Genomic DNA, 25,647 nt, shown 5'->3' with positions numbered 1-25,647 from the left:
CCTAATAGTAGTAGTGGCCCGCGTATATTGAGCCGAGTCAGCAAAAATTTTTGTGACGTCATAGGTCAAAGGTCAATGACCTTGGCCCGGGGTCAATGACCTAGGGGTACCTAGGACCACCCCCTCTAAATTTTGGCAGGGGTACCTTGGCCCACCCCTTAAATTTTGGCAGGGGTACATAGGACCACCCCCCTTAAATTTTGGAAATTGCCAAATCTAAAAATTGGGTATGGTAGGGTAGGACCATAGTATGTACCTCTATCAGTATTGGGTGTCTATGTCGTTCCCTTTCATGGGTAAAAAATTGCCAAAAATTGAAATTTCGGGGGTTTTTGACCTAATTTATCCCCTTTGATGAGGTGTTATTACCTTATATAGTTATATGGGCGTATACAGGGATTCATTACCTTTCATAAGACATGGGTATATTTGTGCACCCCTTGAGAAATTTGGGAGGGGTACCTTGGCCCACCCCTTCAATTTTGGAAATTGCCCAATTTCAACATTTGGTATTATAGTACAGGACCCTAATATGTATTATGATAAATTTGGGTGGTCCACCTCGTTTCCTTTTAGGGGTAACAAATTGCCAAAATATAAACGTAAGCAATACGTTGTACCACGTGTTTGGTTTTTGGCTCAATTTATCCCCTTTGATGAGATGTTATTACCTTATATGGTTATATGGTCATGTATAGGGGTCCATTACCTTTCATAAGACATGGGTATATTAATGCACCCCGGGAGGGGTACCATGGCCCACTCCTTAAATTTTGGAAATTGCCCAATTTCAACATTGGGTATTATAGTATTGGACCCTAACATGTATTATGATAAATTTGGGTGGTCCACCTCGTTCCCTTTTAGGGGTACAAAATTGCCAAATTTTAGTACAACCACATGTTTGGTTTTTTGGCTCATTTTATTCCCTTGGATGAGGTCCTATTACCTTATATGGTTATATGGTCATGTATAGGGGTCCATTATCTATTATAAGACATGGGTACATTGGTGCACCCCGGGAGGGGTACCTTGGCCCACCCCTTAAATTTTGGAAATTGCCCAATTTCAACATTTGGTATTATAGTACAGGACCTCAATATGTATCATGATAAATTTGGATGGTCCACATCGTTCCCTTTTAGGGGTACAAAAATTGCCAAAATATAAACGTTGTACCACGTGTTTGTTTTTTTGGTCCATTTTATCCCCTTTGATGAGATTCTATGATTACAGGGGTTCATTTCTTATCATAAGATATGGGCACCCTTCTTAAATTTTGGCAATGGGGGTCCACTGAAATTGTCCAATTGAAGCATAGTACAGGACCTCAATATGTTTCGGTGGTCCTATTACCAAATTTGTTTAGTACAACCACGTGTTCGGTTACTGACTCAATTAAGGTTATAAGGTATGGATGGGTATCCCCTTTCAATTTGGTATAACCCTTCGGGTGTAGTACAGTCACGTGATCGATGATTTGGTTTTGATGCGCGACGAGGTCCCTGGTCAATGTTCTCTAGGAATTAGGCGGAAACTTTGAAGAAGATTCTTGGCATTTAAAACTTTTTTTTTCAACTTTTCAAACTAAAAAAATCAAAACAAAAATTGAAACGAAAACTTTTAAACAAAAATCTTGAAACTAAAAATTTTTCAAAACAAAAATTTGAAACGAAAAATTTAAAACAAAAATTTCGAAACAAAAATTTTCAACAAAAAATTTGAAACGAAAAATTTTCAAACAAAAAATTTTGAAACAATAAATTTACAAACAAAAAAAATTTTGAAACGAAAAAATTTTTAAACAAAATTTGAAACAAAAATTTTGAAACAAAAAAATTTTTAAACAAAATTTTTGAAACAAAAATTACAAAACAAATTTCAAACGAAAAATTTTCAAATAGAATTTAAATCAAACAGTGATCAGCTTTCACGGTTAACCGTTAAACTTTATCCGGTTTTTAACTATTCGATTAACAAATAAACGGTTTTCAACTATTCGATTAACAAATAAACGGTTTTCAACTATTCGATAAACACATGAACGGATTTTTCCTTTTCACACCAGTGAGTGCAAGAATTGTTGTACTCGCTTTAAATACGCATCATTTTTGAAACAAGGTGTTAGTGTTCATCATGGATACACAGTGGAAACATCCATTTACCTGTATTCTCGCAGGGCCTAGTGGGTGTGGAAAAACGTATTTTGTGAAGCGATTACTGTCACATCTCCCAACCATGATCAATGCAAAATTTCGTAAGATATACTGGTATTATGCAGAATGGCAAGACGTGTATTCAACAATGCCAGTTCCAGTAGAATTTCACGAAGGACTTCCACGAATGAAAGATTTTCAGCCTCAAGATGGACCACATTTGATTATTATTGATGACCATATGCGAGAAGTGAATAGTGATATTGTTGATATGTTCACAAAAGGATCACATCATCGAAATATTAGTGTGATTTTTATAACACAAAATGTATTTCATCAAAGTAAAGCAAATAGAAATATGAGTTTAAATTGTTCGTATTTGGTGTTGTTTAAAAATCCACGTGACAAGTCACAAATCAAGCATATGAGTTATCAAATCATGCCTGAGCATCCACTGTTTCTACAAGAAAGTTATGCAGACGCAACAAGAAATCCACATGGCTATTTACTGCTGGATCTTAAACAAGATACACCCGATGAAATGCGATTTCGTACAAATATTTTTCCCGACGATTTGCATCATTATGTTTACGTACCAACAAAACATGTTTAAATTATTGTGCATGTGAAAAGAATGACTTAGTCTGTCACGATGTCTCCTACAGTGAAACACGCTGATCTGCTACGTGCTCTGCACAAAGCTAAACCAAGATTGCGTAAAGCTATTATTGCCAATGCAGACGCTTCATTAATTCATAGTATTTGTGAATGTTGTTATAATGTGTTAAAAGGCAATGTTCCACTGACAAGTGCGCAGAAGTCAAGATTAAAGCGTTACAAGAACACGCTCCGCTATCTCGTAGACAATACAAAATCATTGGATAAAAAGAAGAAACATTTAGCCGTACAACAAGGAGGATTCTTACCTGCATTACTTGCACCTATTGTAGGAAGTGTGTTATCCAGTATTTTGTTTAAACAATAAACTTCATGGAACATAGCAAGAAGATGGTTTTAGTGCCACCAGAAATGCTTCAACGAATGCATGCATCATCATCCCGTGTGAGTGAAAATCGAGAATCTAATCTCGATCGTGAAATGCAATCTATATTGAATACATCGTATCCAAGTGATGAAGAAAAATGGAATCAGTACAATAGAATATTACAGAAATATCTTTATGTGATACGTAAACAAGAAGAACCAATACCACTTACAATTACATCAATGAAACCTGATGGTGACGTCCCGAATGTTGACGATAGCACGAAACAAGAAATTTTAGCCGCAATACCACAAATGTATCGTAAGAAAGCCGAACTACTATTCCGTCGCTTAAAACAAGATGACGCAATTACGTGGGATCATAAAGGAACAGTGTACATCAACGACAATAAACTACATGGATCCAATATTGTAGATTTAATGTGCGATGTGACTCGACCGAGGAAACATTCTAATCCTCAAGGCTGGGAATTGTTTTGCAACTACCTTGCATCGTCAAACACACCTCAAGAATTGATTGGTAATCCACGAAGATTAAACTATATTGTCAAGCATAATAGTACAACAGCATCTGAAGGATCTGCACCACCAAAACCGGCACCTGAATTATTTTCTTCCGGAGAAGAAGAAGAAGAAGAAGACGATGATGATGTTTTAGAAGTCCGACCAAAAAGAAAACGTATCATTCCACAATGGTCAACGTACAAACCATGAACAAAAAGTTGAAATCCATTTATTACAATCCAGCACATCCTGCATCGTTTTCTACTGCAAAGAAATTATGGCAAGCCACAGGAAAATCTATACCTCTAGCCAAAATAAAACTTTGGTTAAACAAACAACCTACCTACACGTTACATCGTCCTGTACGTCGTCGTTTCCGTAGAGATTTTTATCTTGTCAACAATATTGATGATCAATGGGAATGTGATTTAAATGATTTACAATCCCTTCAAAACTATAATGACAATTACCGCTATATTCTTACAGTGATTGATGTGTTTAGTCGGTACGGGTGGGCTGTACCACTAAAATCAAAAAGTGCCGAGGATATAGTGAATGCATTTGAAATGATTTTCCAGGAGAGGAAACCAATTGTACTACGTAGTGATCAAGGAACTGAATTTACCAACAAGACAGTACAAAAGTTTCTCAGAAAACACAACGTGCAACATGTTACAACAAAGGATCCAGATATTAAAGCCAGCATCGCAGAAAGATTTAATCAGACATTGAAACATCGTATGTGGAAATAATTTACCAAATATCAAACATACAATTACATCAAAGTATTGCCTTTACTTGTAAAAGCATACAATGAAAGTCGGCATTCCAGTATTAAAATGGCACCTGCAAACGTTTCTCAGGACAATTTACTGGAGGTGTGGCATAACTTATACGACAAAAAGCTACAACGTTCAAAACAAGATACGGATTTGTCTGTTGGTGATACTGTTCGTATAAGTAAAACAAAACGTATCTTTGACAAGGGTTACCTCGAGAACTGGACTTGGGAAATATTCAGAGTAAAAGCCATTGTACCAAGAAACCCACCAGTGTATCGACTAGAGGATTTAAATCATCAACTTATCGATGGTGTTTTCTACAGAGAAGAATTACAACCAGTGCCGCTGCCTTCGACGTTCCTCATCGATAAAATATTACGTACAAGAACAAAAGGTCGCAGAAAGGAGTATCTCGTCCAGTGGAAAGGATATCCTTCCTCATTCAATTCGTGGATCCCTGCAACTTCATTGAAGAAGAAGAAGAAGAATGGAACCTGATCAAGATTTTTACGTTACACTTCCCAGTAATAGTTCCATGGATTATTTTCCAGAAAATACATTGACTTCATATATTACGAAATTACAACGACGTGTAGAGTTTCGCCAGAAATGGGATGTGGCAATTGTAGAGATTCATTATCCACATTCTTTGCTGAACATTAACAGTAAAAACAATAAAATATATTACAAATCATCAAGTAGTAATGATCAGGAACCGTGGAAGGTTGTAACGATCCCTGTACGCTATTATAACAATATACGGGATCTTATTCATGCATTTAATATACATCATAAAGAAACCAATTTATTTATATCTCATGACGCAACTAATAATATATGCCTCATAAGACATCCCAAAAAGGAAATCCATACTTCTGTACAATTGTCACCAAGTGTTAGTTTAATGCTTGGATTTGACCCGAAAAGTGATTTAAAAGATATGGAAAAGGGACAATATACACCGGATGTACGATTAGGCTTACCATCACAAATGTACGTCTATTGTGACATTATTGAATCTGTCATTGTTGGAGATACAATGGTACCCTTGCTACGAATTGTCAACATGGATCCTGTGAATCATACTTTTGGAAGTCATGCAGTACAAATCTTTAATCCTGCACATTATGTTCCGGTGGAAAAAATGAATTTTGAGCAAATACAAATCGATATAAGGGATAGCACAGGTCATCCTATGCCATTCACCTTTGGAACGGTGTGTACAAAACTACATTTCCGTCGTCGTCGTCATGACTGATCCGTATTTGCAATACTACCAAAAACAAGCGTTATCCGGTATCGGCAACGTCTATGTGGGAAGTCCCTATCAAGCAGGACATGGCATTGGAAGTTTCCTTGGTGGCTTATTTCGTTCAGTGTTACCACTTGTGAAGCAAGGCGCTAAAACTGTGGGAAAAGAATTATTAAAATCAGGTGCCAATATGATTAATGATGTTGTGATCTCGAATCAACCGCTGGAAGAATCGTTTCATCAACGGATGCAAGAGGCAAAAACGAATTTACAAGAAAAAGCTAAAAACAAGTTGAAAACTATGCTGGGAAGTGGATATCATAAACGAAAATGGGATGACTGCTCTCAGTTTGAGGTTGACCTTCCAACGATCAACAACACCATCAATCCTACAAAGAGACGTAAATTATCACATAAGAAGAAGAAGAGATCATTGGCATCGTCACCAGATATTTTTGATTAATTCAACGATGGCTTTCTTACATCATCAATCCTGTGAATGTGTAAAAAGTGAATTGGACATTTTTTCAACGTTGCCCACGCAAACCAGTGTTCTGGACAATCGTATTATTGGCTACAAACCAATTAGTTCAATAGCTGAAAATTCACCAATAGAATTTGTAGTGAGTGGTAGCAGTGATGAATATATTGATTTACCACAAACCTTATTATACATCCAAGCACAAATTGTGAAACCAGATGGTTCCTCCTTCACCGAAACGGATAAAGCAATTGCACCTGTCAATGATTTTCTAAATGCTATGTTTAGTGAAGTACAAATCTACTTGAACAATAAACTGATTTCATTTCCGTCACATAATCATCCATATCGTTCGTACCTGGAAAAACTACTCAATTATAGTGATGGAGCTAAAAATACACATTTACAAACAGCAATGTGGTTTCAAGATACGGCTGGTCATATGAACGCAACCACAAGTGAGAACAAAGGATTTCAACAACGCTATGAACTGACAAAACAAAGTATGAAATTCGATATGATTGGACATCTTCATTGTGACATTTTTAATCAAGATAAATTTTTAATTCATGGAGTGGAATTACGTGTGAAACTTATTCCTGCAAAGCCAAACTTTTGTCTCATGGCCGGTGAAAGTGGTGTCAATGCAAAAATCAATATTCTAGATGCATCGTTGCAGGTGAAAAAAGTCAGCATCAGCCCTAGTGTCAAATTGGCACACAATAAAATTTTACAATCTACACCGGCAAAGTATCCTCTGACAAGGGTTCAAATGAAATCATTTACCATCCCGAAGGATATACAATCCAAAACTATTGATAACCTGTTTATGGGAACATTGCCAAATCGTATTATTGTAGGATTTACATCGAATGAAGCATCCAGTGGAACTATTACCACCAATCCATTTGAATTTCAACATCTAAACATTAATTTCTTTACACTGTACGTGGATGGAAAAGCTGTACCTTCAAAACCGTTGCAACCCAACTTTGAAGAAAATCTCTACATTTCATCGTACCACACATTGTTCTCAGGCTCTGGCATACATTTTACCAATACTGGAAATACAATTTCAAGAGCCGACTACAAGAATGGATATACACTGTTTGTATTTGACCTAACTCCCGATTCTTCTGCTGGAGATTGTCACTATTGGAATTTACAACGACATGGAGCCATCCGATTGGAAGTTCATTTCCAAGAGAAATTAGCAGCACCTGCAAACTGTATTGTGTATGGAGAGTTTTCCTCACTCCTAGAGATAGACCACCAGCGCAACATTATCCTGGACTTTTAAATTACAAGGTACGTATACGTTATGTATCATTTCCATTCACGATGTTGAATACATTACAATTAGCTAGTGCTTTAAACGGTAGTCCATTATTCAGAAATCATTTTACCGGGGTATTTGCAAGCGATGAGTTGCCCTCACGGATTTCTCTTCCTCTGGCAATCATTGTAAATACAGATCCATCCACAAAACTAGGAAGTCATTGGATTGCAATTTATATTGATCATCGCGGTGTTGGAGAATATTTTGACAGCTATGGCCTTCCTCCTTATGTACCACAACATGTTGCATTCTTAAAACTTCATTGTATATACTATAAATATAATAATAGCCAAATGCAAAGTCTTGGTTCATCCGTATGTGGCTATTATGCTTATTTTTATTTGTGCTGTAAAGCCCAAGGAAAATCTCTGCGTGAAATTCAATATTTGTTCACAACAGTACCCACGGTTAATGATCGTAGACTGTTGCAATATACCTTCCAGGTAATTTTATCATATTTATCATTGTAAGTGTATTTGTTTTATCATCATCTATTTCTATACTAATCATCTTTTTCCTCGTTCTTTTTTACAGAATTCACAATACGAAGCTTTGCAAACGGGTGCTATGCTGCAAAACATGGAAACAAATCATTACAATCAAGAAGAGGAGGCAGTCTAATGAAGAAACCCAGCTCAATATACAAACATTGTCAATAAGAAAGAAAAAGAAGAAACCAGAAAAATGAATAAAATACAATTTATGCTTATTTATGTGTTTTTATTGTCCATTCCATATACAACGTTATCAGATTCTCCTAAAGAACTGTGCGATATAAGACGAGAACCCTGTGCAAAGTTTCCACCTAATTCCTAGAGAACATTGACCAGGGACCTCGTCGCGCATCAAAACCAAATCATCGATCACGTGACTGTACTACACCCGAAGGGTTATACCAAATTGAAAGGGGATACCCATCCATACCTTATAACCTTAATTGAGTCAGTAACCGAACACGTGGTTGTACTAAACAAATTTGGTAATAGGACCACCGAAACATATTGAGGTCCTGTACTATGCTTCAATTGGACAATTTCAGTGGACCCCCATTGCCAAAATTTAAGAAGGGTGCCCATATCTTATGATAAGAAATGAACCCCTGTAATCATAGAATCTCATCAAAGGGGATAAAATGGACCAAAAAAAAAAAACAAACACGTGGTACAACGTTTATATTTTGGCAATTTTTGTACCCCTAAAAGGGAACGATGTGGACCATCCAAATTTATCATGATACATATTGAGGTCCTGTACTATAATACCAAATGTTGAAATTGGGCAATTTCCAAAATTTAAGGGGTGGGCCAAGGTACCCCTCCCGGGGTGCACCAATGTACCCATGTCTTATAATAGATAATGGACCCCTATACATGACCATATAACCATATAAGGTAATAGGACCTCATCCAAGGGAATAAAATGAGCCAAAAAACCAAACATGTGGTTGTACTAAAATTTGGCAATTTTGTACCCCTAAAAGGGAACGAGGTGGACCACCCAAATTTATCATAATACATGTTAGGGTCCAATACTATAATACCCAATGTTGAAATTGGGCAATTTCCAAAATTTAAGGGGTGGGCCATGGTACCCCTCCCGGGGTGCATTAATATACCCATGTCTTATGAAAGGTAATGGACCCCTATACATGACCATATAACCATATAAGGTAATAACATCTCATCAAAGGGGATAAATTGAGCCAAAAACCAAACACGTGGTACAACGTATTGCTTACGTTTATATTTTGGCAATTTGTTACCCCTAAAAGGAAACGAGGTGGACCACCCAAATTTATCATAATACATATTAGGGTCCTGTACTATAATACCAAATGTTGAAATTGGGCAATTTCCAAAATTGAAGGGGTGGGCCAAGGTACCCCTCCCAAATTTCTCAAGGGGTGCACAAATGTACCCATGTCTTATGAAAGGTAATGAACCCCTGTATACGCCCATATAACTATATAAGGTAATAACACCTCATCAAAGGGGATAAATTAGGTCAAAAACCCCCGAAATTTCAATTTTTGGCAATTTTTTACCCATGAAAGGGAACGACATAGACACCCAATACTGATAGAGGTACATACTATGGTCCTACCCTACCATACCCAATTTTTAGATTTGGCAATTTCCAAAATTTAAGGGGGGTGGTCCTATGTACCCCTGCCAAAATTTAAGGGGTGGGCCAAGGTACCCCTGCCAAAATTTAGAGGGGGTGGTCCTAGGTACCCCTAGGTCATTGACCCCGGGCCAAGGTCATTGACCTTTGACCTATGACGTCACAAAAATTTTTGCTGACTCGGCTCAATATACGCGGGCCACTACTACTCTAATTTTGTTCGTAACGAAGCAAGGTCTCCAATCGTAACACTTGCATGTACCTGAAAGGAAGAATTCCCACCCAAAATGTATAAAGAAATAACGGGAAATTCAAATTTTCAAAAATTTCCTTTTTTGGGAATTTATCTCCTCAGGTACATGGTACCGTTGGAAACGTACCATTACAAATAAAATGAGGTATGAACGATGATACTACGACAAATATGGATGACACTGTAGCTACTTTAGTAAACACATTGACTAAAATGTGTAATAGGGGGAAAATTCAGAGTTTTGGGGAAAATCTCTATGTACCCTACGATCATGGTTCGTACCTCGTTTTGTTCAGAATAATGCTAGGTTTTAAACGGTGCCACTCATATGTCCCTATCGTGTACCTGAGGGAAGAAATTCCCGAAAAAGAAAAATTCCCTTATTTCCACTGGGCGGAATATTCCCACTTCTGGTACATAATAGGGAAATTTTAGGGGTACAGTTGGAAACATTCTTTCATTACGAACACAAGGAGGTACGGACCATGATCCTAGGATTAATAGCGATGTATCAGGATTTTATTTTTAAAAAGCTCTAAAAAATTTACCCCTTTCTTTTTTCCTTCTTCCATGTTTGTGACTTCACTGCCCCAGACGTCGCACGCGTGACTGCAAAATGCCCATGAAACATATTCTTTGATGCTTTCCCGCTTGAATGAATGCAATAAAACTCGGTGTGAAAAACTTTACCAGAGATTTATAAAGCAAATTCGGAATGTTGACGCCATGGTACAGATCTGTACCAAAAGTCCCCAAAGGGTTAATAAATCCACTTTTTTGGCAGTTATTGACGAATAGCTTTCCATGTAAAAAGATGTTATTTCTTATGTAAAAATAATTTCTAAGTTGACTACACCGACGTTTCTGTTATCTTTTTTTTCCTATCTTTTGTTTTTAAAATGAGGTGTCTTCAAAGAAGTTCACCTAGTTTATATTTTATATGCCATATTAAATTCTTTCTTTGTTATATATGTGTATGTGTCTTCTTACCTTAATGTATATAAATGCTGTGTTTTGAGTATGGGCGGATTTAGGGATTGTCTGCTGTGAGGGGCGGACCTTCCACGGGTTTGGAATACCCCAAGTCGAGTAGGGGATCTGGAGTTTTCCGGCAGGAAATTGTTAAAATCCTTATTTGGTTTTTGAGCATTTTCGTGTATAATTCTCTATACTATAACATAAGGGGATATTTTTTTCCAGGAAATTGTTGGCGGAGGATCAAAGTCTTCCCATATCCCCCCCTTTACTACAGAGAAACCCTCCAATGTTTTTCAGTCATTATGTAAATAAAAATGCCATCCTTTAGGTAGCATACCCTCACTGCATTTCAACATTTAGATAGCCGGTATGTCAAGTCAAAATCGTAATAAAACATACCGTCTCTGTTTTCTTGCCACTTCGAACATTGCTTGTAGGTATACAGTATTTTAGGTATCAGCACACTTTTTACCGGTAATTGCAAAGATTTTACAGATTGAGATCTGCACGTATGCAAATATCTTCAACTATACCTGTTTAAAACGCAATTTTATAAATATCAGTGTAACATTCTGTAGATACATACAGTATTTTTATTTTCTTTATAGATGGTAGTGAAGATGTTCGTAAACAAAAAGGAAGAAGATTTTCGTAATCATTCTTCAAAAGCACTACAACTTATTAATTTTTGTATTAAAGCGTACTTACCCTTTTTTGAGAGAATCAAACGCAAGAGCAAAATTCGTTAGGATTTTGCATTCTTTTTGTTTGTTTTAAATCCGTACAATTTAAATATGGAGTGCTAATGTAATTTTATGCTATTTTATTTGAGATAGCATAATATTCTTTTTTCACAGACCTTTTATCTCCATTTCACCTTCGTGTTCTGAACAAAGACATCCCTGCCTAATAACACAAACAATTTATCGATGTGCTCTGAAACCATTTGACAGATACGGAACTACTCGTATCAGTTAACTGACAAATCGCTTGTCAGAAATCTGCATTTGAGTGGATCCTAAATAAGTATATATCATTTAAAATTATTTTCCTAATTTGCGTCTACATTTTATGTAACGTATAGTTGATTTACGAAATCGGAAGGTTAGCTTAAATTTGATCGATATCAAATCATGTGATTTGTAAAACAAGAGAGACGTTACAATTATTATGTTAGAACCTATTTTTGAAATCACACTCTCTCTTTAGCCTAAAGGACACAACTGTGAAATGTTAAACTAAACTTTAATTTAATTTTGAAATTTTATGGAGCAAATGAATTTCATGTAGCTGTAACGCGCTCTCTGCGAATCTGGGTGCAGATACAATATTTTATATTCGAGTAGACCTCTACTGATAGTGCAACAGACCGAGTGAGGCGGTGGAGTAGATCTGTAGACATACTGCCCCACCTTAAGGGTTGGAGCTGAGCATTGTTTTAAGTACAGTATATTCATTTATCTAATTGTTACAGAAATTTTAAAACATCCCAAGGTGGGTAGACAAGCTTATGGAACTTTTCTTTCATGAAATTGACCACATACGGTTACTCATGCATATCCCGACACAATTTACATGTCGACAATTCAGGAGTCGAGTCAAGTCAATTAACTTCGATTTATCCTCCCAGCATGCAGAGGAAAGTTCGTCTAATCTTTCTGGCTACTTTACTTACTGAAAATTAAAAAAAAAAGTTCAACTATGCACAGAATGCCTGGTAAGTGCCTTTATATATCTCAGTGATCGCTTCCACTCTTCTTTAAATAATGACCTTTCTTTTGGTTGGTGAATCTTCTTCAGTCTTCTTTCTTCTCATTGAAGGACTTTCTCATAGATTCGTTCGTGTTGAGTTTGGTGTTTTTTTTTTTTTAAATATATAGAGGCATATTATAATATGTTTCTGTATGTATATGTATGATTATGTTAGTGTAAAGAAAGAAGTGAAGATATCACTATTCGTAGATCTAAACAAGATTTTACCTGAACTAATGGCTATTGCATGCTTGAGTTTATGTATGCTATTTGCTGTAAGTAGCATGCAAATACAGATATGTGATTAGTAATAGTACTAATTACATATCTGTACCTTAATTAGTTGAACAAATCGTTTTTTAAAAGGCTATTCCACTGAGTAGTTGTTTTTCATATCAAATCTTATAAATATGCACTTTACTAATACACTTTACAAATTCGATCTAAGTTATTCTATATTTTAGTTATTTTGACAAGTGTGAATATGACATTACGAATTCATCTTCTTCTTTCTCTCTGTATTTTCCCGCTTATGTGTGGTGGACGTTTCTGATGAGTCTTCTCCATAAAGCCCTGTCCCGAAATTCTTTTCCTGTTAAACCTTTCTTCCTGAAGTCTTTTTTTTTTTTACTATACCATCCATTTCCTTCTTGGTCTCCCTCTACATCTTCCCATCCACTTCTTTATTGTCATCACTCTTCTGACCACATAGGCCTAGTCCTTTGTTCTTCTCAGTAGATGGCCATATCGTTGCGGTCTTCTTTCTTGAATCTTCTTAGGTATCTTTATAACCTTGGTTGTTCCCCTTATTCTCTCATTTCTCACTGTCTCTTGTTATGCCACACATCCACCGTAGCATTCTCATTTCGGTAACATTCATTTTTTTCCTGTTTCCTCTCCTTATTAGCTATGCTTCGGCTCTGTGTAACATTGTTCGCCAATCACTGTTATAAATAAACCTTTTATTGTTTACCATAATTCTGCGCTTACACAGAACTTCATTTCCTTTCTTCTTTTTTAAAATCGGCCCTTCTTTGACATGCACCTTGTACGTACATGTGGCTGTGCATTATAAAGATGAGAAAATACCATTTTTATGAAAGAAATTAATGGTTGTCACATTTAGGTGTAAAAATGCTCCTTGGTATTTAATCTGAATAGACAATTCTACATAATGTGTTTTTGAATAATAGAAAGTACACATCCGTCAGTTTGAATATTATTATAATTATATGCATATTACTTGTAAAACGGAGAGTGAAATTTATTTGTATTATGTAAACTCTAATTGATATGCATTTTTGATAATAAATATTAAAATGCTTACGAAATATTTGAGCAGAATAATGTTCTTTAATCAGAAAAGTCAGGTAGTAATGAATTTAAAATTCATGGAGTCCATGAAATCTCAATAACACGTAAAAGTTAGTTAAAACCATCAGCACAGCTAAGAAGTATTTCCACTATAAATCTAGTTTATTTGTACTTAAATAGTAATTAATCGAGCTACTGAAAACAGGAAGCAAACAACTTGCGCAAAATTATTTACTTATAATAGTGCTATTCATTGGGCTACCAAAAAATGAAAAACATTGCTTGACTTTATTGAAAATTACTAGAGTATAAGGTTGCTACCTTTAAAACTTAAATGAGGGAATATATTTGCTTAATGTTTCACATTCAAGGGCGTTGATTACGTAACAAACTTACATATTGTATTTTGAATAATCTTATAAACTCTACAACCACTGGTATTTAACCATATTTATGTAAGTTGAAATTTTCATTATTGTAATTGTATATTAGTTAGAAATTAGAAATAAAATTGATATGCAGTAATTTTATTATACTACTTAGGTATCAATATAACAATTTCAAATATGTATTTACACAAAAATCACAGGTCTAATAATTCTATTATTGTATATGAAAAGACACAATGGTTTATCATTTACACTTTCTTTCCGAAGTATTAATGTATAGTAAAGTGTTGAAAAACAATAACTGCAACTCAAAATGTAAATAAACCAGAAATTAACGTAGCCTGGTGATTGTCACGCTCATCTTTTATGTGTGAAGTTTTGAGTTTGATTCTCGATGATGACTTTTAAAAATTTAATATGTATATAACCAACGATGTGTGAAATAATGTAGAGGTAACATACATGGATAACGGAGGTAAATACATGGCGTTGATGAAATTTGCTATAAAGGTAATGGGTCAAACTCGATGAACGTACAAGGCATTGTCTAGTTCAACATACATTTGAATGTTTTGTCCATCTGAGCTTCAGCGCTACAATTTATCTTTATGTGTAGGATGATTACGTTTTATTATACAATATATAATTAAAATATAGCTCGTAATAGAACACAGGATCAATGCATTTTAAAGTAACTATATTTAAGTCTACACGTGACCATTAGTGCTCTTCTATAGTCCAACATAACTGGTATAATTTCAACAGTTACTGTTGTAGTTATTTATTCCAAGTATTAAATCTTGTGGATGGGACATTCCATGTCAAATCAACAAGTCATCAGACTTGACCATCTCAGATTTCTGTAAAAACTGGTGCACAGCTTTATTACAATGGGAGATGAAAAAATCCCAAACATTATCCCTCTTCTCCTGAAAGTGTCCGCATACAAGGTGTTCAAAAATTTCTGAAAGGGCATTTTTTCAGTTACAGTGATTATTAAAAATTGTCATAAAATGGTTAATATGTGCAATAGAGACATGGAACAAATACCATTGGAAAGCTTAAAGATTGCTCTACAAGTTGTAATATATTAAAAACCTGTACAGTAAAAAAAAACTTCAAAAATTCAAATTCAAATTTGAATTTTGAATTTCGCACAGAAATGGCCATCTGAATTTGTTCAAAATTGTCCAGATTGTAGTCTCATACGTGTACTAAATACCACAAAGTTGCATTTTTACCATTGGGTCTCAGAGACCCATGTTTCGGCTAAAGTGTTAATAAGACCAAAATAAGTGGCAACAGCAGAGAGAAGTGGAGGCTTAAAACATCAGCAAACAAAAATTGTTCCAGCCGAATTCTGGTGTTTCTTTCGAGTCTGGCGGAGTTTAAGCTGTTCAGAAATTTAGCAAAACTGTGTCATCCCGTTTGACAATACAGGGTTTTCATAAAGTCTGGACGGATTTAATTTGCTTATAATTTTCATAAAAATGCTCATAATGAAATCAAATAAAGTGCAAACGGTAGCGGAAGGATTAAATTTTAGTTGGCAACACTGTTACCGTATCAAAGATGGCGTCGGTGAAAGAGAAAACGCAATGTTTTCTGTGGTACGCAGAGCTAAAATCACCAATTCTGGTGTGTCGAAAGTTCACCAGAGTTCAAAAAGCCGGCGTCGACTGAGAGTGCAATCCGAAAGTGGCATGCTAAGTTCTTGGAGACAGGAAGCGTCCTGGACCGTCCTCGAAGTGGGAGGCCGCCAACATCGCCTGCAACAGTGAGCAGGGTAAGGGAAAGCATCATCAACAGCCCACAGAAGTCGATTCCTAGTGGCGCCCAGTTGAAGGTGTGGCGGTGAATGAACTGAGCTGGTGCAGATTACAGGTAAAAATTTAATCCTTCCGCTACCGTTTGCACTTTATTTGATTTCAATATGAGCATTTTTATGTAAATTATAAGCGAATTAAATCCCTCCATACTTTATGAAAACCCTGTACATGCAATTATTACTTACTGTGTGACATTCTTCAAAGCAAAATCTTAAGATTAAATTCTCCTCTTTGATATATGGAATACCTTAGTAAAAATATTTAATATATCTTGTTGTAACGCTAATTCTGTCGTGAACTTTGTTACATATGCCCTGATTCTAAATGTTTATGCAATACACGAGATTACCTGGAATAATTCAATGCAATAATGCATTTCAAATATATATTATTATCCTTGAACGTGTAACTCGTTCGACACCTTAAAATATTGTACATTCAGCTTACACAAGATGGTTTTTCGTTACATCTATATCTTTATAGTTACTATAGCAATGACATTAAAACAAGTAAACAAATCGTCATAGCAATGATCACAGACAAAATCTCAATATAGTACAAATATTTAAATTATTTCTTTATATGATTTCTTCTTCTTCTTGATAGCTTGTGCCTTTCTAAATATCTAATTTTGCCCTAAATAAAAATGATGCTTAATAGTACGTAAGATATACATTATCGTTGTATAATGGCTCCAGAATTACTGGGACTTCTTTACATTGTTCACAATTAAAGAAAGAATCCTGGACCGTTAGACATTTCGAATACAATAGTTACCTTAGTTTTTGAATAACCATCGTATATATATATATATATATATATATATATATATATATATATATATATAAATTACAATTCATAACATATCATTTTTATTTTATCTTAGTATCATTTTTATCTTTATTCCATAATCAATTTTAAGTCTATAAAATTATTGACGATAAGGTGATATTCAAAATGTGGTACGTTTGTTGGTTATTTTTAGGTCCTAAATAAATTCTTTAATTCAATGCCATTTATACATATTAACAATAAAGTTGGTGTACATTAAAATACAACTTAGCCTATTTCATTTATTCGGGTATACTTAGCATAAATTTGATAAACAATATTTGTATCGATGCATAGATGTAATTCATAGAATATGAGCGAAGTAGAGTTACAATGAAATCAGTACAATATTCAAAGTGAAACAAAACAAAAACTAATTAATATCACAAAAAGAATAACACTTTGAAATATATATTATTATTAGTTGCTATCATTTAAAGGATTTAAAACATTGTCATTTAAGTTTAAATTACTGTTTTTATATTCTTGCGAATCCATCGCTAACGTGGCTTTAATCCAATCCACTTCAACTACATTTAGGTTAAGTGACATTACTAAAATATTCGATTAGGTTACCTTGAATAGCACAATCTTGATTACAGTCCTGTGTGTTTTTACTTCACTAATTCTTTGGTTTCTATTTCGAAAATATCTGCCATCTAGGTAATTATTACGGAATCTGGCAGTACGTGAGTAATTAACTCGATTATTTACATTATTTCTAGAAACGGTACTATTATTATTTCTGTTCCTTCTGAAGTTAGGTTCTGTCGTATTGTCGTTACGAGTAAATCTAACATTATCTCTTGTACTAGGATTACAATTCTCTTTAACATGTATATTTCGAACAGGAATATGATTAGCTTGATTTCTATTACTATTACTTTGCAATCTAACCTGACTTTCATAATTTTGAACAATCATAATTAAACGATTGAAATTTATATGTTGTGACGAGATTAATACTTGCTGAAGCTTAGACGGTAGTAATATTCGTACTGAGGCGATAATACGCAACTCCTGTTGGTAAGGATTGATTTGTTTCAAATCATTATACACTGCGATCACAAAATCAGTTAGGCTTTTATCGACTTTTGGATCAAAACGTCGATTCCTGATCTGAGCATCCCTGTCTGCTATCATGAAGTCATTTTCGAAATTAGCTAGCAAGGCATTTTTGAAATCAGAATAGCTACGCAAACTACTGCTAATTGCTCTAAACCATACAGAAAAGGGTGGTAATGGACGATATGCAGGTCTTTTTGTGTTTACTTAGCTCGTTAAATTCCACATAATGTAGAGAACTGCTCACGCTATATCTTAGTGGGTGTCACAAAAGAAGTATAATTAAATTACACCATGATTTTCATGGGAAAAGTGGATTAATCTAGGGGAATTACAACTTAATTTCTAATAAGTAAGTTTATTACATAACTAAAATTGTAATATACAACAACATTTAATTGAGTGATTCAACAAGAGTTATTTGATATCTGATAGTTCATTTGATAGTTTGATACCTTAATATAGATCGACTAACAGGCAAGATATTCAAATATTTAAGTTATTAGAGATGGAAGATAAAATACAAGTATGCTACAACAGTTCTCAATCTTGAAAGTTTTACTGGGGTGACAGAACATTTTGAAGTACTGCATGACATCTCTAAACTTGAAATTACTGATGCAATAAGTGCTTATACATACCATGCTGTGATAGTCTCGTAACTCTTAGAAACTTTGACGATGATTCTGTCAGCTCACAACCGACGTCTTGAATCTCTTGAATCTCTGACCCTCTCAACCTCTGCACCTTTGCACCTCTGAACCTCTGAACTTCTGAACAACCGTTTAAGACCTTGAGGTCCTTTTATACTAATTTCGAGGTACACACCCAAACCTCGTATCAGTCAGTTCATCCGTTTGCATCAGATCCACAAATATGGAAACTTATTGCTCTTTTGCATTCTGATTGGCTCTTAACAAAGGCCGCACCCAGGATACATGGCATGACACACATGTACAGCGGGGGACACTTCTAAATGGTACACCTTAGCCGTAAATCTCCATATGGCTGTACCATTTAGAAGTGTCCCCCGCTGTACACACGTGTACTGTCTCAGCCGGAAGAATTCAATAGCATGATTTCTAGACTTTTCCATAGATTCTTAACTATTTAACCAATTTCCGCACATTAATGCGGCGTCACATTGTCAAAATCATGATTATGTATCCTGTAGGATGATTATGAGCAACCTCCTACAAAATTGCGCAGCAAAAGCAACATCAGTCACCTTCAGAAAGTTTTACGTATTTCCTTTCTCTGTTGCTAGCTTGTGGCAAGTCGAGAGAGAAAAATATCTTTTAAAAATGCATATTAATCCAAAATGATCTTTTCAATTCCTTCAACAAAGAGCAATGTAACCATATTTTTGGATTCAGCGTCACAGTTACAAAATATGCGGTACTATCTTAAGATAATTGGCCTTACCTATGCCTATTAACTCGCACTCTTGTTCAATTTTTCTAGAAACATACTTGCAGGAATATCTTCTGATTTTTCACTGAATCTGGTTAGTGACCTTATTTCACTGAATTTCACCTTTAGATGTCGTTTTCTGTGCATATGATTCCTGCGAGGTGTCCTCCTTTCTTCAATCTCCGTATTTGAAATGGTGTCTTCCTTGTCAGAACAGATTTCGGATGAATTGTTGTCTTCTTCTTCGCAGTGTCTCCTATATTCATTATGCACAACGTTGAGGGCAGGATCAGGAGTACCGTTGACCTCATTGATCTTCTCCTGCAATCTTCGAATTTGATTAGCATGTTTGTTGACTTGGGTTTCAACTACGTCAACATTACTTTTCACGATGCAAAGCTATGAACAATCTGTTCCATCCTATTGTCAGTTACTTCCAATTTGGTATCTATCTGTTACAATCTGGAATCCAATTCATGTCCTATTTGTCGTGTCACTTGTTCCAACCTGGTGTCTAATTTGGAATCCATTTGTTCCAATCTGGTGTTCAATTTGGAATCAATGTTTCGTGTCACTTGTACCAATCTGGTGTCTAATTTAGAATCCATTTGTTCTAATCTGGTATTCAATTTATAATCAATGTTTTGTGTCACTTGTTCCAACCTAGTATCCATCTGTTGTGACATGGAATTCATTTGTTGTCCTAGCTGTTGGAAAAGTTTAACTACATCTGATGAAGTTTCTCTTCCAGGAACATCAACTTCTTCAATTCCGGTATTCGCATTCATTATGGGTCTTCTGTAAATTTTTCTTTTATTACGAAGCAATAAATAATCTGTGGTGATGGGAGATAGTTTACTTTTACTTCTAACTGATCTCCAAAGTCCCGGATTTCGGCACCATATAATATGTAACGCTAATTTTGTCGTGAATTATGTTACATATGCCCTGATTCTAAATGTTTATGCAATACGCGAGATTATATGGAATAATTCAAAGCAATAATGCATTTCAAATATATATTATTATCCTTGAACGTATAACTTGTTCGACACCTTAAAATATTGTACATTCAGCTTACACAAGATGGTTCCTCGTTACATCTATATCTTTGTAGTTACTATAGCAACGACATTAAAATAAGTAAACAAATCGCCATAGCAACAATAACAGACAAAATCTCAATATAGTACAAAATATTTAAATTATTTCTTTATATGATTTCTTCTTCTTCTTCTTCTTCTTCTTGATAGCTTGTGCTTTTTTAAATAGCTAATTTTGCCCGTAAATAAAAATGATACTTAAAAGTACATAAAATATACATTATCGTTGTACTGTAATATTCTATAATATACAGAAGGTTGTTCGTTTGATATCCGATCTACTTTTTAATTGTACTTACCCTATTGAAAGCCACCCGCCACCACTGATTGTGTTTTATCGGACCACAATATGATACTTATCGGCCGACATCGTAATTTCCACTCCAACAAACCTCCATGACAGGCATAGGAATTCCATCCTATTTCTCCCTGGAGATTTTCCATAGTCAGTGAGGGCGATGTTGTAAATGTCGATACACAAAAGTTAGTTTGACTAGCGTCTAGGTTTTTGACAGGAGAGTAATCTAAGGGAACGACAAGGATTTCGCTTCATATCATGATAAATTGGAGGGAACGGGTGAACGCTTTTCCACGTGGATCCGCATCTGGTTCTTATTGTTTTCCGTATCAACGAGGAATATCTCTCCTGTAGATTCGAGTTATGATGGATTCGTGGAAGTAGTCACGCCAACTTCTTCTCGTAACCTATCCGATGGCAATCACGATTCCCTTTGAAGATCTTTCATTACACTCGCTGTAAACTTGGTACGTTCCTTGCCAGATGTGTCACCATATGTAATTTTCTGAATGACACCATTACGAGTGAGATAAATGTAAGCCTCATTCAATATAACAATGGAGCCCCTTTCGCTAAGTGTCTTTCGTACAATTTGTGGCAGTTAGTCTTATGTTCAGCAATATGGAGCGGAAGGAGCTTCTGAACCCTCGGAGGTTATGGCCGACAGTGGACTGCACCACATATCTATTATTTCTGAATCTTGTATCACATCACTCATCAGGTGTTCCTATTTACGGTAACAGATTTTCAGAGCGCTTAATCCTGTACACTATGAACAAATAATTTAAATACTTTTGTTTAGAAGATAAACTATGTGCTCTTTTTAGTTTCTGTTGCTTTGGATACGTATTGACTATATATATGAATTGGTTTAGAATTAACATCGAAACTATATGAGACGTACACCTATAGTTTTACGTGTAATGTGAACCACCTTAGGTCCCACCGGAAACCCGGATTTCCCATACTGAAGATATACACACCAACTATATCCACATAAAGCTGAAAAAAGTAAATATGAAGTTTTGATTTATTTAACAATTAGAAACACTGAATTAGAGCATCATCAAGTTTTTATAAATTATACTGTTAAAAATATTTATTTAATCTTTTTTTTAGGACAATGCAAAAAAGAGTGCAAAGGCACAAATGTTGACAGTGTTGTTGCTGCAGAAAGGCTAGAAGGCTGCACCCACATCGACGGACAGCTTGAGATAAGTGTAAGCGGAGGTAAATACTATGCACAAATTAACCGTTTTTAATTTATTCGTTTGATAAGTATTTGAAATATCTTTTTCATGCTTGCAATTTGATACATGGGTCTAGAATTAAATGTTATCCCTCTGGAAGTATTCCTGGAAGAAAAACTGATCGTCCACCAGAAAACACAAGGTTATTTTGAGTCTTTTGGTTGATGATTAGACCAAAGTTAAAATATATTGTAATGTAATAGGATGCATTACGATAGAGTTATCATTAAATCTTAGTCTTTTATTTATTTTTATTCTAGCACTTATGTACACATGAGCTAATTTAAGTTATTCTTAAAGAAAAAATTGATAGCACACTTTCGTGAATATTTTTTAAAGTTTAACGTCTGACGTTTATGCACTGAAGCTAAGGAGAATGATCATGATGGGATGGAAAATAATGATGGAATAATGAAAGTGGGAGGAAACTGGAGAATCCCTAGCAAACCCCCACACACGGTGTTTGTTCACCAAAAAGCCCACTTGGAAAAATCTGGAATCGAATTAGAGACCTCACGCGCCAGAGGTGAACGCTCTATCACTGAGCCAGCACGGTCCCATATTCATTTCTAACATGAAGAATAGAAATTGCTTTGAATTTTTTAAAAGTTAAATTTCGAAATTTTATTTTAGTTTTATTACCAAAAATTAAAGTTTTTAATTTTTTCAGATAGTCATTGTAACATAAAAAGTAGAATTCAGTTTCAATTTTTAAAATTAAAATTTTGTAAATTTTGTTATTACATTTTGCAACTTGTTAGTCCTTGAGATTATATTATGCAGAGTATAAAACAGTTTGAAGTTTAATTAATAATGGTTCATTTAGGTACCATTAGCAGAATTTTACATGGTCATGTACGAAGTACGAATGCGTTTGAACGCTATCTCGACATTAATCTAGTGGTGGTCAATTACAAAACAAAAATCTTAAGTATGACATTGAAACTATTTTGTCATCAGAAGTGAAAGTAACACTTATTTAATGAACTTATATTACAAAGGAAATTCTTACCTCTAAGAAATCAACTCTAAACATTGTTAGCTGAACATATAATTTTCCAACGAATTAGAACATTAAATTTCAATTTGGCGATAGCCAAGTTTCCACCTTGAAAATTCAGTTACATCGTTCCATATCATTTGCTTTTCTATTCAAAGGAAAATATATGCCAATGTTTGATGTAAAGTGTGAAGAACAAAAGAAAAAAATCAAAATTTTCCTTTCTAAAGCAAACAAATTGTAAAAAATTGCGGTAGTTAATTTTTTCAAGAATGAATATTTGAACCATCGATAATTGTTTTTCAACACCAATGAAAATTCAGTTGTATCATTTTGTCCTGCGATGGACTGATTACCAGATAATAATTCGAATTTGATGGTAACAATAGGTCAAATTTAAAGTGTTAGAGCCGAGACCGATTTACACTGTACAAACTGTATCGGATTGAAGTCCACGGAACGTATGCTATCTACGAAAATAATAATAACAAATAATAATAATAAAAATTATTTAATCCTGAAAACTCAGAGAGACAGAATGGAAAGTGGGAAATGACTTTCATGAGTGTAACAAAATATTGTGAATTAATTTTGTATAGTTATGATGTCCTGTGGTAAAAAGATAACGAAAAGATTGAAATTCACGGAATAAAAGATCAACAGTTTCTCTCAATAGTGTAATAATATACTATGAATGTATTTTGTATAGTTCAAATTCTACCTCTTTAGATCAACTTTAACAAATAATAATAATTTTAGTTATAATACGTAAAATCTGTAGCTGCAGTAGAATGCTGAATTTTATTGAAATCACTTTTTAGTAATTGTCGTAGGAATTTTGATTTTTTAAAAAATGTCAATTATATTCTTTTCTTTGTAGAACACATCGTAAAAGTCCTTGAAGACAAATTGGGAATGATAGAAGAAATAAAGCATTACTTAAGAGTGACAAGATCAAATCCACTCGTGTCTCTTAATTTCTTGAAGAACCTTCGGATAATTCATGGGGAGAAGCTCTACAAGGACTAGTATGTATTACAATTATATTTAAATTAGTTATTTCTTTGTCGTGTGATATCAAAATTGATATAGTTCTTACTATAATAACGATTCGATTTTAAAAATTTAGAATAATGAATGTTCTAAAATGTAACACTGTTCTCTATTCGACTTAATCGTAGTGTTTTATACACCATTAAGGGTCGATTCATTTCAAGTGGTCCAAATTTAAAATCAATGATTACTGGATAATCTCAGCAATTTGTGTGTGTGTTTTTCTCCTATGGTTATTACTTTAGGATAAAGGTTCAAAACTTCAAAACTACAATAATTTTTCTTTCTTTCCTGTATTTCTCACTTTACCTCAAAAGGACGTTTGTATGTTCACACAAATATATATCAGCTCTGAATTATGTTAGAGTGCTAGGACAAAGTACCGTTGTTTTAAGTTTCATACTGTAGTTAAATTTATCTTAATTTTGTTTCCTGGTTGCTGAAATTTAAAACCGAAATAAACAAGCAAAAGCAAGACATATCTTTAATTGCGAGAATGAGTGAAAACAAAATTCTTTTTACATATCAAAACATAATGGATTTTTCACAAGCCTTCCCAAGTTTAAGGCTGAAATTTTTATGAGCGGCTGGGATAGTGCGATAGTACTTATTCAAAACATTTTCTTCTAGAGGGCCGTGTTTTCAATTTTTACCTAATTTTAAGAAACAATGGGGTAGGAATACACATTCGAATCACATCTATCTTAAAGTTCTAAATATCTGTAAGCAAAATCTTAGTTTGTATATTTCATGAAGACCAGAGTATGAATACTCAAAATATATGAAATTAGCAAAACATGTGAGGTTATCGAAAGCCATTATTAGATAATGTCTCTTGAAGAGTAAAATTACACTTGGGACTGTCGCTTTTAAGGTAAACATCATGAGTTCAAGAAATTGATTTTAGTAAATTATCTATATTGAGTAAACACTATATCTGTTGAAAGATGAGTTAGGTTATAAATAAATTTAATATTGACTTGTAGAATAGAGAATAGCTCATTTTAATCGACTTGAGACTTCTTAAAGGCTGTAGATGGTGATAATAGACGTAAACGTCTTCTCGTGCATTCTAAATATGTCAACATCATCGATCCATTCCATCAGAGGGGCATCTTCGAGACTACTTTGTTATAACACATCGTTTTATGAATAAGGAAGTCTTCATACAGTTCACTTGTGAAGTAAGGCAGCATTGATCATTTCGTTAGAGTCTGGTTTAAATCAATTACATTTTTGTACACTTATTGATAGACTGTACATATATATTATTTTCTTCTGTCACAAACTGCCAGGGATTCGTTGACATTTGTCAAAGCGGTTTTATAGATCTTGTAGATGTAAATAGACTTAACTTTTCTTTTGTTATGTATCTGTCTTATCCTATCATGTTGTGAGCACAGGAAAAAAACATATTTTTAATTGTGAGAATTTGATCTCGTTTTCTTTGCATACTTGGATGCTAACATCATACAA

At 34.5% G+C, this 25,647-nt stretch overlaps 1 protein-coding gene across 2 annotated transcripts in view; it reads left to right on the top strand.

Moving 5' to 3' along the window:
• Positions 1-25,647, top strand: part of LOC145677526 (insulin-like peptide receptor) — a 495,629-nt gene that overhangs the window by 388,597 nt on the left and 81,385 nt on the right. For both annotated transcript variants that reach the window (XM_081747998.1, XM_081748005.1), the window contains exons 6-7: positions 21,988-22,098; positions 23,999-24,146. In XM_081747998.1, the coding sequence (XP_081604124.1) occupies positions 21,988-22,098; positions 23,999-24,146 (259 nt within the window). The remainder of the gene's footprint in view (positions 1-21,987; positions 22,099-23,998; positions 24,147-25,647) is intronic.

Source organism: Thermobia domestica, chromosome 2 (assembly GCF_964235325.1).
Source record: "Thermobia domestica chromosome 2, izTheDome1.hap1.1, whole genome shotgun sequence".
NCBI lineage: Eukaryota > Metazoa > Arthropoda > Insecta > Zygentoma > Lepismatidae > Thermobia > Thermobia domestica.
Note: the sequence above shows the minus strand (reverse complement) of the source record. Positions and strands in the feature narration are given on the sequence as shown.